General features: G+C 41.2%; 1 protein-coding gene across 1 annotated transcript in view; it reads left to right on the forward strand.

Moving 5' to 3' along the window:
* The first annotated feature begins 13,633 nt into the window (after positions 1-13,633).
* Positions 13,634-15,407, forward strand: part of LOC112867883 (alpha-2-macroglobulin-like) — a 46,834-nt gene continuing 45,060 nt past the window's right edge. The window contains exon 1 of the mRNA XM_086714125.1: positions 13,634-13,804. Coding sequence (XP_086570251.1) covers positions 13,719-13,804 — 86 coding nt within the window. The 5' untranslated portion in view covers positions 13,634-13,718. The remainder of the gene's footprint in view (positions 13,805-15,407) is intronic.

Here is a 15,407-nt window from a genome sequence, read left to right on the forward strand (position 1 = left end):
CAGAGCCTGGAGCCTGTTTCAGATTCTGTGTCTCCCTCTCTCTGACCCTCCCCCGTTCATGCTCTGTCTCTCTCTGTCTCAAAAATAAATAAATGTTAAAAAAAAATTAAAAAAGAAAAGAGTTCCAATTTTTTTTTTTAAATTTTTTTTTTTCAACGTTTATTTATTTTTTTGGGACAGAGAGAGACAGAGCATGAACGGGGGAGGGGCAGAGAGAGAGGGAGACACAGAATCGGAAACAGGCTCCAGGCTCTGAGCCATCAGCCCAGAGCCTGACGCGGGGCTCGAACTCACGGACCGCGAGATCGTGACCTGGCTGAAGTCGGACGCTTAACCGACTGCGCCACCCAGGCGCCCCCGAGTTCCAATTTTTATATAAATGCCTACATAATAAAGGAGAAAGATACCAAATAATCTAGCTGTATTACCTCCAGAAGCTAGAAAATAAAGAACAAACTAACCCTAAAATTAGCAGAAGGAAGAATATCATAAAGATTAGAGCAGAAATAAATGAAATAGGCAAAAGAAAAGCAATTTTAAAAATCAAAGAAATTATGAGTTTTTAGAAAAGATCAACAAAATTGACACACCCTTAGCTGAACTACTTAAGAAAAAAAAAAGAGGACCCACATATCTGTAAGAGAAGATATTACAACTATTCTCACAGAAATAAACGATCACAAGAAACTATTATAAACAATTTTATTTTATTTTATTTTTAATTTTTTTAATGTTTATTTATTTATGAGACAGAGAGAGACAGAGCATGAACGGGGGAGGGTCAGAGAGAGAGAGGGAGAGACAGGATCGGAAGCAGGACCCAGGCTCCGAGCCATCAGCCCAGAGCCCAATGCGGGGCTCGAACTCACAGACCGCGAGATCGTGACCTGGCTGAAGTCGGACGCTTAACCGACTGAGCCACCCAGGCGCCCCTATTATAAACAATTTTAAACCAAAAAATTGGAAAACGTAGAAAAAAAAAAACAAATTCTTAGAAACCTACAAATTACTCAACACCCAAAAAATGAATAATTCAAATAAAAAAATGGGCAGAAGATATGAATAGACATCTTTCCAAAGAAGACAACCTAAATGTCATCAACAAATGAATTGATAAAGAAAAGCTGATATACATAAACAATGCACTGTTGAGCTATATAAAAGCAACAAATCCTGGGGCGCCTGGGTGGCGCAGTCGGTTAAGCGCCCGACTTCAGCCGGGTCACGATCTCGCGGTCCGAGAGTTCGAGCCCGCGTCGGGCTCTGGGCTGACGGCTCGGAGCCTGGAGCCTGTTTCCGATTCTGTGTCTCCCTCTCTCTCTGCCCCTCCCCCGTTCATGCTCTCTCTCTGTCCCAAAAATAAATAAACGTTGGAAAAAAAAAAAAAATTAAAAAAAAAAAAAAAGCAGCAAATCCTGCCTTTTCTGAGGACACGAATAAACCTTGAAAGTATCGTGCTAAGTGAAGTGTCGGATAGAGAAAGACAAACACTGTATAATCTCACTTGTACGTAGAATCTAAAAAAAAATCCAAACTCGTAGGAACAGAGAGAATCATTGTCCCCGGAGGCTAGGCGTGGGGGAAACGGGGAGATGTTGGTCAAAGGGAACAGACCTCCAGTTACAGGAGGAACAAGTTGTGCAGATTTAATGGTACCGCGTGTGGAGACACTTAACAATATTGTATGGCCTATTTGAAAGTTACCAGAACTGAGAGCAAACTGAGGGTTGATGGGGGGGGGGGGGGGTGGGAGGGAGGGGAGGGTGGGGGATGGGTATCGAGGAGGGCACCTTTTGGGATGAGCACTGGGTGTTGTATGGAAACCAATTGGACAATAAATTTCATATATAAATAAAAAAATAAATAAATAAATAAAATAAAATTTTTGTTAATCACACACAAAAAAAATAAAATAAAATGCATGGGCTTCTTTGTTAGCAACAAAAAAAAAAAAAAAAAAAAAAAAAGAAAGTTACCAGGAGAATAAATCTTAAATACTCTCACCACACACACACACACACACACACACACACACACACACTGGCAATTGTGTGAGGTGATGGAGGTGTTAACAACCACTATGGTGTTAATCGTTTCACTATATAGATAGCAAATCATCATGTTATATGCCTTAAACTCACACAATGTTATAGGTTAATTACATCTTGGTAAAGCTAGGGGAAAAAAAAAAAAAGAAAACTGTGGAATAATTTCCAAAACGTTAAACTATGTGAGCAATCCATACCATACTTTTTAACGACGTGGAAAAGCTGCATCATGATGTCTAACCAATCAATAGAGTGTTGGGCCTCAGGAGCCCGATTTAATAGCCCCAATCGGTCCTACAAGACTGTGCCATTGCTACCCCTTCAGACACCCGTAGCAAGCCAGGCTGTTACCTAGGCTTCTGGCCGCAAATTGGAAGTTCCAATGGCCCCTTCATTGGGTTAGATTAATTTTGCTAGAGTAGCTCACAGAATTCAGAGATACGTTTTACCTACTCGATTATCAGTATATTATAAAAGGACATAACTCAGGAACAGCCAAATGGAAAAGATGCATAGGGGCAAGTGATGAGGAAAGAGGCATGGAGCTTCCATGCCCTCTCTGCGTGCACCGTTCTCTTGGCCCCTCCACATGTTCAGAAGCTCTCCAAACTCAGTCCTCTTGGGGTTTTATGGAGGCTTCATTACACAGTCATGATTGATTAAACCATTGGCCGTTGGTGATCGAGTCGATCTTCAGCCCCTTGTCCCTCCCTATCACGTGGTTAGTTCTCCCGGCAAACAGCCCCCATCCTTAGGGAAGGTATTATGCTAAGTGAAATAAGTCAGTCAGAGAAGGACACATATCATATGTTTTCACTCGTATGTGGATCTTGAGAAACTTAACAGAAGTCCACGTGGGAAGGGAAGGGGAAAAAAAAAGTTGCAGAGAGGGAGGGAGGCAAACCACAAGAGACTCTTAGATACACAGAACAAACTGAGGGTGGATGGAGGGGGGGGTGGGGGAGAGGGGAAAGTGGGTGACGGGCACTGAGGAGGGCACTTGTTGGGATGAGCACTGGGTGTTGTATGGAAGCCAATTTGACCATGAAGTATCCTAAAAATAAAAATAAAAGTCATCTCATAAGCATAATAAGAAATACATTTGTTCCTCTCAACACTTAGAAAATTCCAAGGGTTTGGGGAGCTGTGAGTCAGGAACCATGGACAAAGAACAAATATAAATGGGAAATATATATATTTGGTCATCTTAATGACCAAATATATATATTTTTCTTATAAATCGCAACGCTGCAGTTACCAAAAGCTGAAAACCACAATTTTATACACACACATTTATTAAAGGAATACCATTTTTCATACCCTTTGCTTTGCACATAACATGATTTAGTTCCAAATTATACTGAAATACACATTATTTCAAAGTAAGTAACAGGAGACTACATATTTATAATTTGCCATGAAAGTTTGCCATGAATTATAAGAACAACGACGTTGAAAACTTAGCAGCTTTCAGTAATATCTTACAAATATATTCCATTGTTTATTTCTTACAAATTGCTATAGTACTACTAGAAATTGTGGGTTAAACCACGCACAATTCAACCAGTGGCTAACTAATAACCTTTGGGCACGACAAAAAAAAAAAAAAACCCACAAGAAAAAAATTAGAACATCTAAAGCTCTCAGAACATTACTCAGCTTGGGTGGCTCAGTCGATTGTTTGTTGGTTTTAGCTCAGCTCAATGATCTCACAACTCATGAGTTCAAGCCCCACATCAGGCTCTGTGCTAACCGTGGGGAGCCCGCTTGGGATTCTCTTTCTGCCTCTCCCCTGCTCACACTTACCCTGTCTCAAAAATAAATAAATTAACATTAAAAAAAGAACACAAGTATTGTGATTAACATCTAAGTAATTAAATAAAGCTCGATAATCAATTGCATGTTTTCCTATTCTTAAAATCTGATTCCAAGGTTTTCTCCTAGACCAACTATAACTCTCTAAAATGAAGGTTCTGCCACGAAAAAGCTCCACAGTGAACATGAGAGCCATGGAGAACAAAGTGGATTCATATGGCAAAGTGATGAAATAATCCTGTGTGTTTCAGGATGCACACTCACACACACACACACACACACACACACACACACACGGATGCGCACATACACAGATTTTTTTTCATTCACCAAAGGAAAATTCATCCTGCAGCGTTATCTCCTACCTTGCTTCGTTATTCAAAACTAAACTGCATACAGCAAAAGATAAAAATAGAAAATACAAATACTTAAATTAGGACAACAATATAGCAGAATATTTTTACAACTTGGGGTGCAAAAGGACTTCCTAATCAGAAAATAAAACCCCTACACAAAGTTAATATACAAGCAACAGTCTTCGTACAAGTGACAATGATGTAGTACATCACTAGTAATCATAGACTTAAAATAATGTACCCTTTTGGGGTGCCTGGGTGGCTCAGTCAGTTGAGCGACCGACTTCAGCTCAGGTCATGATCTCACGGTTTGTGAGTTCGAGCCCCACGTCGGGCTCTGTGCTGACAGCTCAGATTCTGCTTCAGATTCTGTGTCTCCCTCTCTCTGTTCCTCCCCCGCTTTCACTCTCTGTCTCAAAAATAAATAAAGATTAAAAATAATAATAATAATTTTAAATAATAATGTACCCTTCCCTATCAGACTGGGAAAATTTGAAAAGATGTGAAAAAGTGGTCTTAAGCATTTCTGGTAGAAGGTAACTGTCAGGGTCATTTTGGAAAGGTGATGTGACAGTACCCTACAAAGTTTTAAAAGTGTATATGCTTTGCCCTAGCAAACTCACTACAGATTCATCATACAAAAATACTTCCTCATGCCCAAAAGTATGTATATGTAAGAACAGCCACTGAATTCTATTATTTGTAATAAGTTGCGTTATTCAGGCACTGATTCCTCTGTATCACAATCTAGTAAAATAGATATTTGTGGATATCAGTACTCTTTAGAAACGTAAAGGAGCACCTGGATTTTAATTTAAAAGATAAAACACAAGGGACACCTGGATGGCTCAGTTGGTGAAGCCTCTGACTTTGGCTCAGGTGACGATCTCACAGTTTGTGAGTTCAAGCCCCACATCGGGCACTGTGCTAACAGCTCAGAGCCTGGAGCCTGCTTCAGATTCTGTGTCTTCCTCTCCTTCTGCCCCTCCCCTGCTTGCCCTCTGTCTCTGTCTCTCTCTCAAAAATAAACATGAAAAAATTGTTTAATAAAAAATAAAATCAAAGATAAAACACTAAACTTTCTGATAATTTTGAGACGCTATGGCAAGCATATTGTTTGGGTTTGTTATGCTTTTTATCTTTGTACATTCAAATATTTTTCTCATCAAAAATTAGAAAAGGTTCTATACACAATGGAGTATTACATGGCAATGAGAAAGAATGAAACATGGCCCTTTGTAGCAACGTGGATGGAACTGGAGAGTGTGATGCTAAGTGAAATAAGCCATACAGAGAAAGACAGATACCATATGTTTTCACTCTTAGGTGGATCCTGAGAAACTTAACAGAAACCCATGGGGGAGGGGAAGAAAAAAAAAAAAAAGAGGTTAGAGTGGGAGAAAGCCAAAGTATAAGAGACTCTTAAAAACTGAGAACAGGGGCGCCTGGGTGGCGCAGTCGGTTAAGCGACCGACTTCAGCCAGGTCACGATCTCGCGGTCCGGGAGTTTGAGCCCCGCGTCAGGCTCTGGGCTGATGGCTCAGAGCCTGGAGCCTGTTTCCGATTCTGTGTCTCCCTCTCTCTCTGCCCCTCCCCCGTTCATGCTCTGTCTCTCTCTGTCCCAAAAATAACTAAACGTTGAAAAAAAAAATTAAAAAAAAAAAAAAACTGAGAACAAACTGAGGGTTGATGGGGGGTGGGAGGGAGGGGAGGGTGGGTGATGGGTATCGAGGAGGGCACCTTTTGGGATGAGCATTGGGTGTTGTATGGAAACCAATTTGACAATAAATGTCATATATTGAAAAATAAATAAATAAACATTAAAAAAAAGAAAAGGTTCTATAGGCTAACCAATTTGGATGTAAATTTAAAAAAATAAACAAATAAGACAACTTAAAAAAAAACAAAAACAAACAATAAAATAAAATCTATCATATTTGAAAAAAAATTAGAAAAGGTTGGGGCGCCTGGGTGGCTCAGTCTGTTGGGCTTCCGACTTCTGCTCAGGTCATGATCTCTCAGTCCATGAGTTCAAGCCCCACGTTGGGCTCTGCTCTGACAGCTCAGAGCCCGGAGCTTCCTTCAGATTCTGTCTCCCTCTCTCTCCGCCCCTCCCCTGCTCATACTCTGTCTCTCTCTCAAAAAACACAACAACAACAACAAAAAAAAACAACTAAAAAACAAATTAGAAAAGGTTAATGTGATAGCACAGATGAGAAACACTGATCTTTGAGAACATCTCTGTAGATACATATTATCATAACTTCAAGTTTTCTTCAAGATACTCGTACAAAGATCAAGCAAATGCACACTCTGATAGAGTGAACATAGTATGTCATTAATTAAGCTTTCTGACTTTGAAGGTAGTTAACAAGTAACCAGCTGAAATGTCCTGCATTTTGCTCTCAGAAACCACACTACTCTAAAAGTTATCTTCACTGAGGCAAAATAAAAGAGGTGTAACAATTGTTACCGTTGGAGAAGATACATTCAGTCCCTGGCAAGCACTGTACCAATACAATGGAGACATTTCTTTTCTATTTATTTGTGTTAAGGGTCATATACTGTACCTCCTAATCCTAGTTCTTCTCAATTCCCAAGTAATCCTCCTTTGTTCTTTTTTTTTTTTTTAATATTTGTTTATTTTTGAGAGAGAGAGAGAGAGAGAGAGAGTGAGAGAACGATCAGGGGAGGGCCAGAGAGAGACAGACAGAAAATCCCAAGCAGGCTCCCCACTGTCAGCACAGAGCTTGACGCGGGGCTCCAACTCACCAACCCTGAGATCAAGCCCTGAGCCGAAATCAAGAGTAGGACACTCAACCCAGGGAGCCACCCAGGGACCCAATCCTCCTTTGTTCTTGCCGCAATGAGTTTTCCTGCATTTTGCTCCCTTCCTTTCTTTTCTGTGAACCCCCTTGCTTCTTTCCTTTACTTTCTTGCCTAGCTTATCCCTTTACCCCAGCTTTTTAGCAGTAAATATTTGCTAACTCTTTCGAAAATGTGTAGCATTTGCTCTCTTTTCTGTCAAGGACTTGTTCCCGAGGTACCCGAACTTGGGGTATTTGGATGCTCTTCTACACCAAAGCCCAGAGCCCTTCTCCGGTCCTTAAGATCCACTAAGGTTTACAGGTTAGAAAAAAACTGGGTTCCACCTTGCGTCGTGGGCAAAACTACCCCCACGAAGCGGACAGCACCCATATCACCGTCCCCGTATTTACCGACGAGAAAGCTGAGACTCGGGGAGTCCAGCGAGTTACCCAGGACGGCCCAACCGGGTCGCAGGATCCTGACCACGGATCCAGTAACTCTTTCCCCTCCGGCCCGTCTTTCCTCTCCCTAAGGAAAGAAAGCGACCGACTTCGGCTCAGGTCATGAGCTCGCGGTCCGTGAGTTCGAGCCCCGCGTGGGGCTCTGTGCTGATGGCTCAGAGCCTGGAGCCTGTTTCAGATTCTGTGTCTCCCTCTCTCTCTTTGCCCCTCCCCTGTTCACGCTCTGCCTCTCCCTGTCTCAAAAATAAATAAACGTTAAATTTTTTTTTTTTTTTTTTTTTTTTTTTTTTTTTTTTTAAGAAGGAAAGAAAGCTCCGTCTTGGGGGAAGGAGCATTGTAGAGAAAATGTGCCTCTTTATCCGGGAGTGGCTCCATTTCTCCCCAGGATAATTCCTCCATCCACTCGCTTACGTCTATCTCACGCATCCTCAGCCACCTCTCCACGGGTTAGCACTCCTCACCCCGCAATATCCAACCTCTCCCCTTTCGTTTGACTCTCCCACTCAGCGTGTAGAGAGGCAACATTTCACGTAAGCTTGTACAAGGCTCTTGGCTCGTCAAACTCCCTCCCGCCCCACCTGTCTACCCACGACTTCCCTCTCATGCCCTTCCCTTCAGACAAACTCAGTGACGCTGGCCCCTTGTTTTCTCTCACTCCACAAGCTCCCATCAGGCTTCCGACCAACCCAGACTCTGAAACTGCTGGGTCCCGGTGTCCTCCTTGTCCCCAGATGGAGAAAAAACGATCATGTGGTCTGTTAGTTGCCTTTCCTTAAGTTTGTTTATTTTAGGAGAGAGAGCATGTGCAGGTGAGAGGCACAGAGAGAGAGAGAGAGAGAGAGAGGGAGAGAGAGAGCCTCCCAAGCAGGCTCCACACTCTCAGAGCAGAGCCCCGGATTCAGGCCCAGTCTCACCAACTGCGAGATCATGACCTGAACCAAAGTCAAGAGGAAGATGTTTAACCAACTGAGTCACCCAGGTGTCCCAGTTGTTTCTAGCTCCTTAAAAATGACTTAAGTTTTGGGGCACCTGGGTGGCTCAAGTCGGTTAAGCGTCTGACTTCAGCTCAGGTCATGATCTCTTGGTCTTGTGAGTTCAAACCCCATATCGGGCTCTGGGCTGACAGCTCGGAGCCTGGAGCCTGCTTCGGATCTTATGTCTCCCTCTCTCTCTGCCCCTCCCCTGCTCCTGCTCTGTCTCTCTCTGTCTTTCAAAAATGATTAAATGCTAAAAAAAAAAAAAAAAAATTATTTTAGGAACTTAACTTCTGTTGTATTTTGAATCAACACATGATAAAACCATGCAAACTTTTGAAAAATTTTTTTTTCTAATTCTGTATGCTATTCACAGATGGCTTGGCATCAGGCCCCAATAACTCAAACTAGTAAAAGTCTTCTCTTGGTTATTCTCTTCTTATAACTGTCCTCAGTGGGCTGCCTGGGTGCCTCAGTTGGTCGAGCATCTGACTCTTGGTCTCAGTTCAAGTCTTGATCTCAGGGTCGTGAGTTCAAGCCCCAAGTTGAGCTCCGTGCTGGGCGTGAAGCCTGCCCGTTAAAAAATTGTCCTCAGAGGTCCCACACTCTCCTGTGTTTCTCTCTCCGTCTTAGCCCTTCTTGTCCCATTGGGGGCCCCTGCCCATCACCTAGACACTGGTGTCCCATGGGGCTCTGTCCCGGACTCTTTTCTTCAGCATATCCTACCCGAGTATTATCCCTTTCCATGGCATCAGCTTTCCCCATTTGCTGCTAAATCTATAATCTGTATGAGTAGGCCAGATCTCAGTAAGCTGGCACTGTTCTGATTTCGACTTTAACCGACAGTAACCAATGTTGTCCATTTTCACCGGGCAGTTCACAATGGAACGCTCATCACATTCTCACAATGAAAGGACACCCAACAGTTAAGAACAGAGATGATCGATCAAGACAGAGATAGTGACTGAAAAAATGATCTAGTTAGGATACAACTTGTGCCGCTCTAGCAAAGAGATCTCAAGATGCAGTGACTTAAATAAGGGAAAGCATTTTTCAGTAACATGAAAGTCTAGGCTAGAGTGGCCTTTGGATGATTCAGGAATGCTTCTTGCTCTGCCTTCTTTGACACATGGTTCCCGTCTTACGGTCGACAATAGAAGTTCTGAGCATAGTCATTGTGTCCACATTCCAGCCCGTGGTAAGAAACAAAGGGGGAGCACAGAACCCAACCCAAAATAGGAAAAATATTTCCTATTTTATTATATTCTGTTTCATTGTTTTAAAACTTGCTCATAATTCACCCATCATATTATGACCACTGTAGATGAGGACCCATACTTTGAAAAACATGGTTCTAAGCCTACCGTGTCAATTATGGTACCCAGTAGCCACATGGGCTATTGAGTGCTCAAAATGTGATTAGCCTGAAGTGTTATGTGTTGTTAGCGTAGAATCCCATACCAGATTTCAAAGACTTGTTACCAGAAAAAGAACATGAAGCATCTTTAGCGATATTTATATTGATTAAATGTTGAAATGATAGGGGTGGCTATCAGTCGATTAAGCGTCCGACTTCCACTCAGGTCATGATCTCACAGTCTGTGAGTTCGAGCCCCGCGTCGGGCTCCGTGCTGACCGCTCAGAGCCTGGAGCCTGTTTCAGATTCTGTGTCTCCCTCTCTCTCTGACCCTCCCCCGTTCAGGCTCTGTCTCTCCCTGTCTCAAAAATAAATAAACGTTAAAAAAAAAATGTTGAAATGATAGTGCTTTGGATATAATGAGTTAAGTAAAATCTATATTACCAACATTAATTCAATCTGCTGATTTTTGTATCTTAACGTGGCTACTAGAAAATGCAAAATTACATAGGAGGCTCACAGTCTACATGTCTATGAAACCATACTGCCCTAAACCCTACATGCCAATGTTAAACTCCCTCTGAATATTAATACTTGAATATTCCACAAGTACTTTCTAAAACTAGACTCTTTCGCTTCCCAGCCCTTAGCCCTCCTGTCTTCTTTGTGTTCCCACTCAGGGCATCCTCAGCTAAAGGCATTCAATCAGTTAAAGGCAACACAATCCACTCAGCGACCTACCAGGAAAACTGAAAGGCATATTCTCCTTTATCTATCACATTCATGTATTCACTGTGTGCTGTCACGTTACCTCTTAAATGTGATATAAATGTATCAATCATTTTCTAATCTCATCATGAATGCCCTAGTTCAAAATACCATCATCTGTCACCTAGATAATTGTATCAGTTCCCAAATGGCCTCTCTGCCTCCTGGGTTGTCTCCTTCCAGTCAGTCCTTCAAAGTGACCTTTCTGAGAAACAAATCTGGAGAAGTCACTTCACACCTTGATCACCCCCCTAAACACCTTAATAGTGCCGACAAGCTCCTTTTTTATTTGAAGCCAGCTTGCTTCACTTTTCTGAATGCATGGGCCTCTTCTCTGTACCAAGTGCTTTCCATCTCACTAAATGTGTCATGATTATTCTTACCTCCTGAGCCTTTGTATACATCATTCCTTATGTGCTTGGAATGCATTTTTTTTTAATCGCCTTCTCCCCTCTGGCTAAACACTACTCATATTTCAGAGCTTCATTAAAATTTTGCTTTCCCATTAGAATTCTTTTCCAAAGCCCAAGACTGGATTATGTGTTCCTCTTCTGCGCTCCCAGAGCATCCTGAACTTCGATAAGAATGTTTGGCCACTAAAAGGATGAGATCGTGCCATTTGAGACAGCACGAATGGACCTTGAGGGTATTATGCTAAGTGAAATAAGTCAGAGTGAGAAAGACAAATACCATATGATTTCACTCATAAGTGGAAACTTAAAAAAAAAATGAATAAAAAGCAAAAAGAAGAATTGGACGTATAAATACAGAGAATAAACTATATTCTGCTCACCCACTGGTAGGCAAATGGATGAAGGGGAGTGGGAGACACAGCCTTCCAGTTATGGGGTGAATACGTCACGGGAATAAAAGGCACAGCAGAGGAAGATAGTCAATGTATCTGTATAGCAATGTATAGGGACAGATAGTTGCTGCACTTGTAGTGGACATTGCACAATGTGGAATGTATAAACTTGTCACTGTGTGGTATGCCTGAGACAAATGTAACAGTGTGTGTCAACTGTATTCAAATAGATACATAAATAACATTGCATTAAAACGCACGTACAAAAGACGTTTCTAACAGTGCGAGATGCTGGAAAGAATCATTGGGGCACTATGTCGGTGAACACGTTGCTCACCAGTGTGTGCAGTGTGGTACACACTCCTGGAAGAAACAGGCACAAAAATTGTGGGTAACAGTGGTATCTGAATGAATGAAGCCACACCGTCAATTTCAGTGAAATGCTATATTTAATTAACGCTTTGCACTACATGTTACACGCTGTATATACGAACGTGTTCCAAAAAGGTGACTCTGGGGCGCCTGGGTGGCGCAGTCAGTTAAGCGTCCGACTTCAGCCAGGTCACGATCTCGCGGTCCGTGAGTTCGAGCCCCGCGTCGGGCTCTGGGCTGATGGCTCAGAGCCTGGAGCCTGTTTCCGATTCTGTGTCTCCCTCTCTCTCTGCCCCTCGCCCGTTCATGCTCTGTCTCTCTCTGTCCCAAAAATAAATAAACGTTGAAAAAAAAAAAATTCAAAAAAGGTGACTCTGGCAATGCGGGCTCCATGAATGACTCCGTTTGCTGCGATTTCCAAATAAGAAGGCAGAAAATATTAAGGAAAAAACAATCACAGTTAAAGAAGACAATAACCGACATAAAAATATGCTAGCGGAAGAGTAGATTAGGGGATGCAAAAACAAAAACAACAACAACAACAACAACAACAACAAAAAAAAAAACAGCAGTGATCTGGAAGACAGGATAAAAGAAAGCACCCAAGCTGAAGAGCAAAAAAAGCAAAGAATTTTTAAAAGGAGGATACGTTAAGGAATCTTTTGGACAGAATCAAGCAAATAAATATTCATGTTATAGGGGCCAAAAAATAATAATAATAATGTTTGGCTACTGTATTTTTATTGCTTGTTTATTTGTCTGCTTTCACACCCACAGAACATAAGACCTTTTAGTGCATACCTGTTTCTACATATTTGACCATTCCATCTCCATAATTTGCATGATCCTGAGCCCTACTTGGCTCAATAAATACTTATAAAACAACCAAATAGTTGGATGGATGGATGGATGGATGGATGGATGGATGGATAGTCTGAATAGATAGATAGTTGAATACATGATGGATGGATGGACGGACGGACGGATGGATGGATGGATGGATAGTTTGAATAGATAGATAGTTGAATACATGATGGATGGATGGATGGATGGATAGACGGATGGATGGATGGATGTATAGTTTGAATAGATAGTTGAATACATGATGGATGGATGGATGGATGGATGGATGGATGAAATAGTTTATATGATTAAAGACTGTTGAAGAGTAGTATATTTAGAAGGCAGTAACAAAACGTGTGTGTACAGTAAATGATAAAGACTATTGTGATTTTTGCACTGTAGGTCAAAGCTTTCTTCTTGAGGTCCTGCCATTTCTCTTTTCAGCTTCTCACTGTCTCAATACAGGAAAATATTTTCTATTTTCATTCCCCCAGGATCTGGCTCCGCATCCACCATCCAGTAATATCCCTAAGGTCAAACACCTATTAGCTCAATCCAATATCATTTCCAGAGAGAACTACTGAATGCTGAAACTGCTTCAACATGTGAGCAGGCATATCTGATGGAGGACTTGCAGGCACGCTGACCTGCAGTGAAATAGCTATTTTTGAGCCTGTCCAGTGTTGCTTAAATTGTAGCTTCCCTTGCCAACTATTCAGGCAAGAGACGTGAGGAGAGCCACAAAAGGAGCTGTGGGGAAGTGGAACGAAGAAGTAAGAGAGAGAAGGGGTTGCAAACCCGATTAGCTGCTTTACAGTAAAAGGCAGAGAAAGCGAGCATGAAGGGGAATGTGGATTTTATCCCTCCAGGAATTCTCTTTAGCCCACAAGGAATTAACCTTGACTGTAATTAGGCCCCTGAGAGCAATGACCCTTTCACAGAAGTTCAGAGACCTCTACTTTGTTTAGACACCATGTGTGGGTGGAACTTCCTGTTTGCACAGAGAGCAGCATAAAGCCTAGTTGCTCTGAGGAATGTCTGGGACCAGACCAGTTGCAGGGGAGCGGGGTGCAGTACAGTCTGGTCTCCTGGGGGCCCTTCTCCCTGCAGCATGGGGAAGAACAAACTCCTTCATCCAAATCTTATTCTCCTCCTTCTGATCTTCCTGCCTGCAGATGCCTCAGTCCCTGGAAAACTGTGAGTTTCACATAGAACATAAAGAATCCTTTCCCTAAAAGAGAATCCTCTCTGATTCTCCTTTGTATGATTCATTTGTCTTTCCCATGAAACTGTCACCTTCTTACCCCTAAAGTCTCTTCCCATGATGAGATTTCATAAATCTGGTTTATTCATTCTTTACTTATTCTTAACTAATCCTCTCCAACTCTCCAAATCTCTGAATTTCTAAATTTGCTAGGCATATGCAAAGACTTTCTAAGGGGCTTTGGGAAGTGATCCTTTCAAAGGAATCGATTTCCAGATCCTCACATTCAGATTGCTTGCTCTCGACCGTGCTATTTATCCTTTATTACTTCGCCTTCCTTCATTGTCCATCTTCCACTTTATAAAAGAAAGACAAAAAAGAAAGAAAGAAAGAAAGAAAGAAAGAAAGAAAGAAAGAAAGAAAGAAAGAAAGAAAGAGAAAGGCAAACCTCTCCTCCAATCGTATGCTACCATGGAGCACTGTCCTGGGGTATAAAAATCTGTAGGATGCCAAATCATAAAAACGATTTGAACTATTGACATTGGTGTGGAGAAAGCAAAGCATTCTAACGATGAGGGAGAAAATTCTTTGGCAGATTATGTGATGATGAATGCTTTGTGTCAACAAAGTTGAGGGGGATCCAAACGAAATACCAGCTGACAGGTGATTAGAAGCGATTCTTGATAATAGATACTTGGTGAATGTTGGTATATAATGCAGAAGGAGTTGCAAAAGCCGGTAACAACGATATACTTGTTTTATCTGTGTTTTATTTACTTTCAGGTAAACAGTTTTTCGTGGCACTCATGTCTATACAGACTAAAAATAGCAACTCAATTAATGTTAGGCCTCTTTCAATTCTCGCTATTAAGGCATAGCCATTCGTGGAAACACAAAAACAGCTCATTGTTCTCATTAAATATGTGCTTCGAAAATATTTTGATTTGCTATAGTATGTGTGAATCGTGACTTGTAATACATTCATATTGTTTTGATCAGTTGTATTCTCGTAAGGCTTCTAAAAATAATTCAATCCAGAAGAAAATGCTTAGCATTTACAACTTTATGGTCGCATAAAGAGCTAAAGTTAAATTAAACACCCATCCATAGTATTATATGTATGAGCATATGTATATATATATATACATATATAGTTAATAAAGAAGCCAGAGTTATCCATGAACATATTTTGAAGCATTAAAGTCTTAGGACAAACTTCTGTGTAGTCAGTGGCATGGTAATTCAAGTTTAAGGAGGAAAAAAAAAAGAAAGATGTTAAATTTCTGATCATCACAGAAAGGACATTTTGACATATTTTTTAAATAGGTCATATTGGGTATGTTGTCGCTATAATATTTAAGAACCCCTCAAAAACTTATAAAAGACTGATGGAAGTTTTAACTTTAAACATGTCATTGGAAATAGTATCTTTTGCTATTGTTTAAACTTGTGACAAAAATATACATGTTTACTTGAAAATATGTAAGGAATGTGTAGTGTCTAAAAATTATTTTAGGAATTCTGTGAGCAGAAATGTTTGAAAACTACACAGCCAATAAAGCTATGTATGAGGGTATTGTCAAAGTCTGTTCTGCT

This window comes from Puma concolor, chromosome B4, assembly GCF_028749965.1.
Source record: "Puma concolor isolate L17-30 chromosome B4, mPumCon1.1.hap2, whole genome shotgun sequence".
Lineage (NCBI taxonomy): Eukaryota > Metazoa > Chordata > Mammalia > Carnivora > Felidae > Puma > Puma concolor.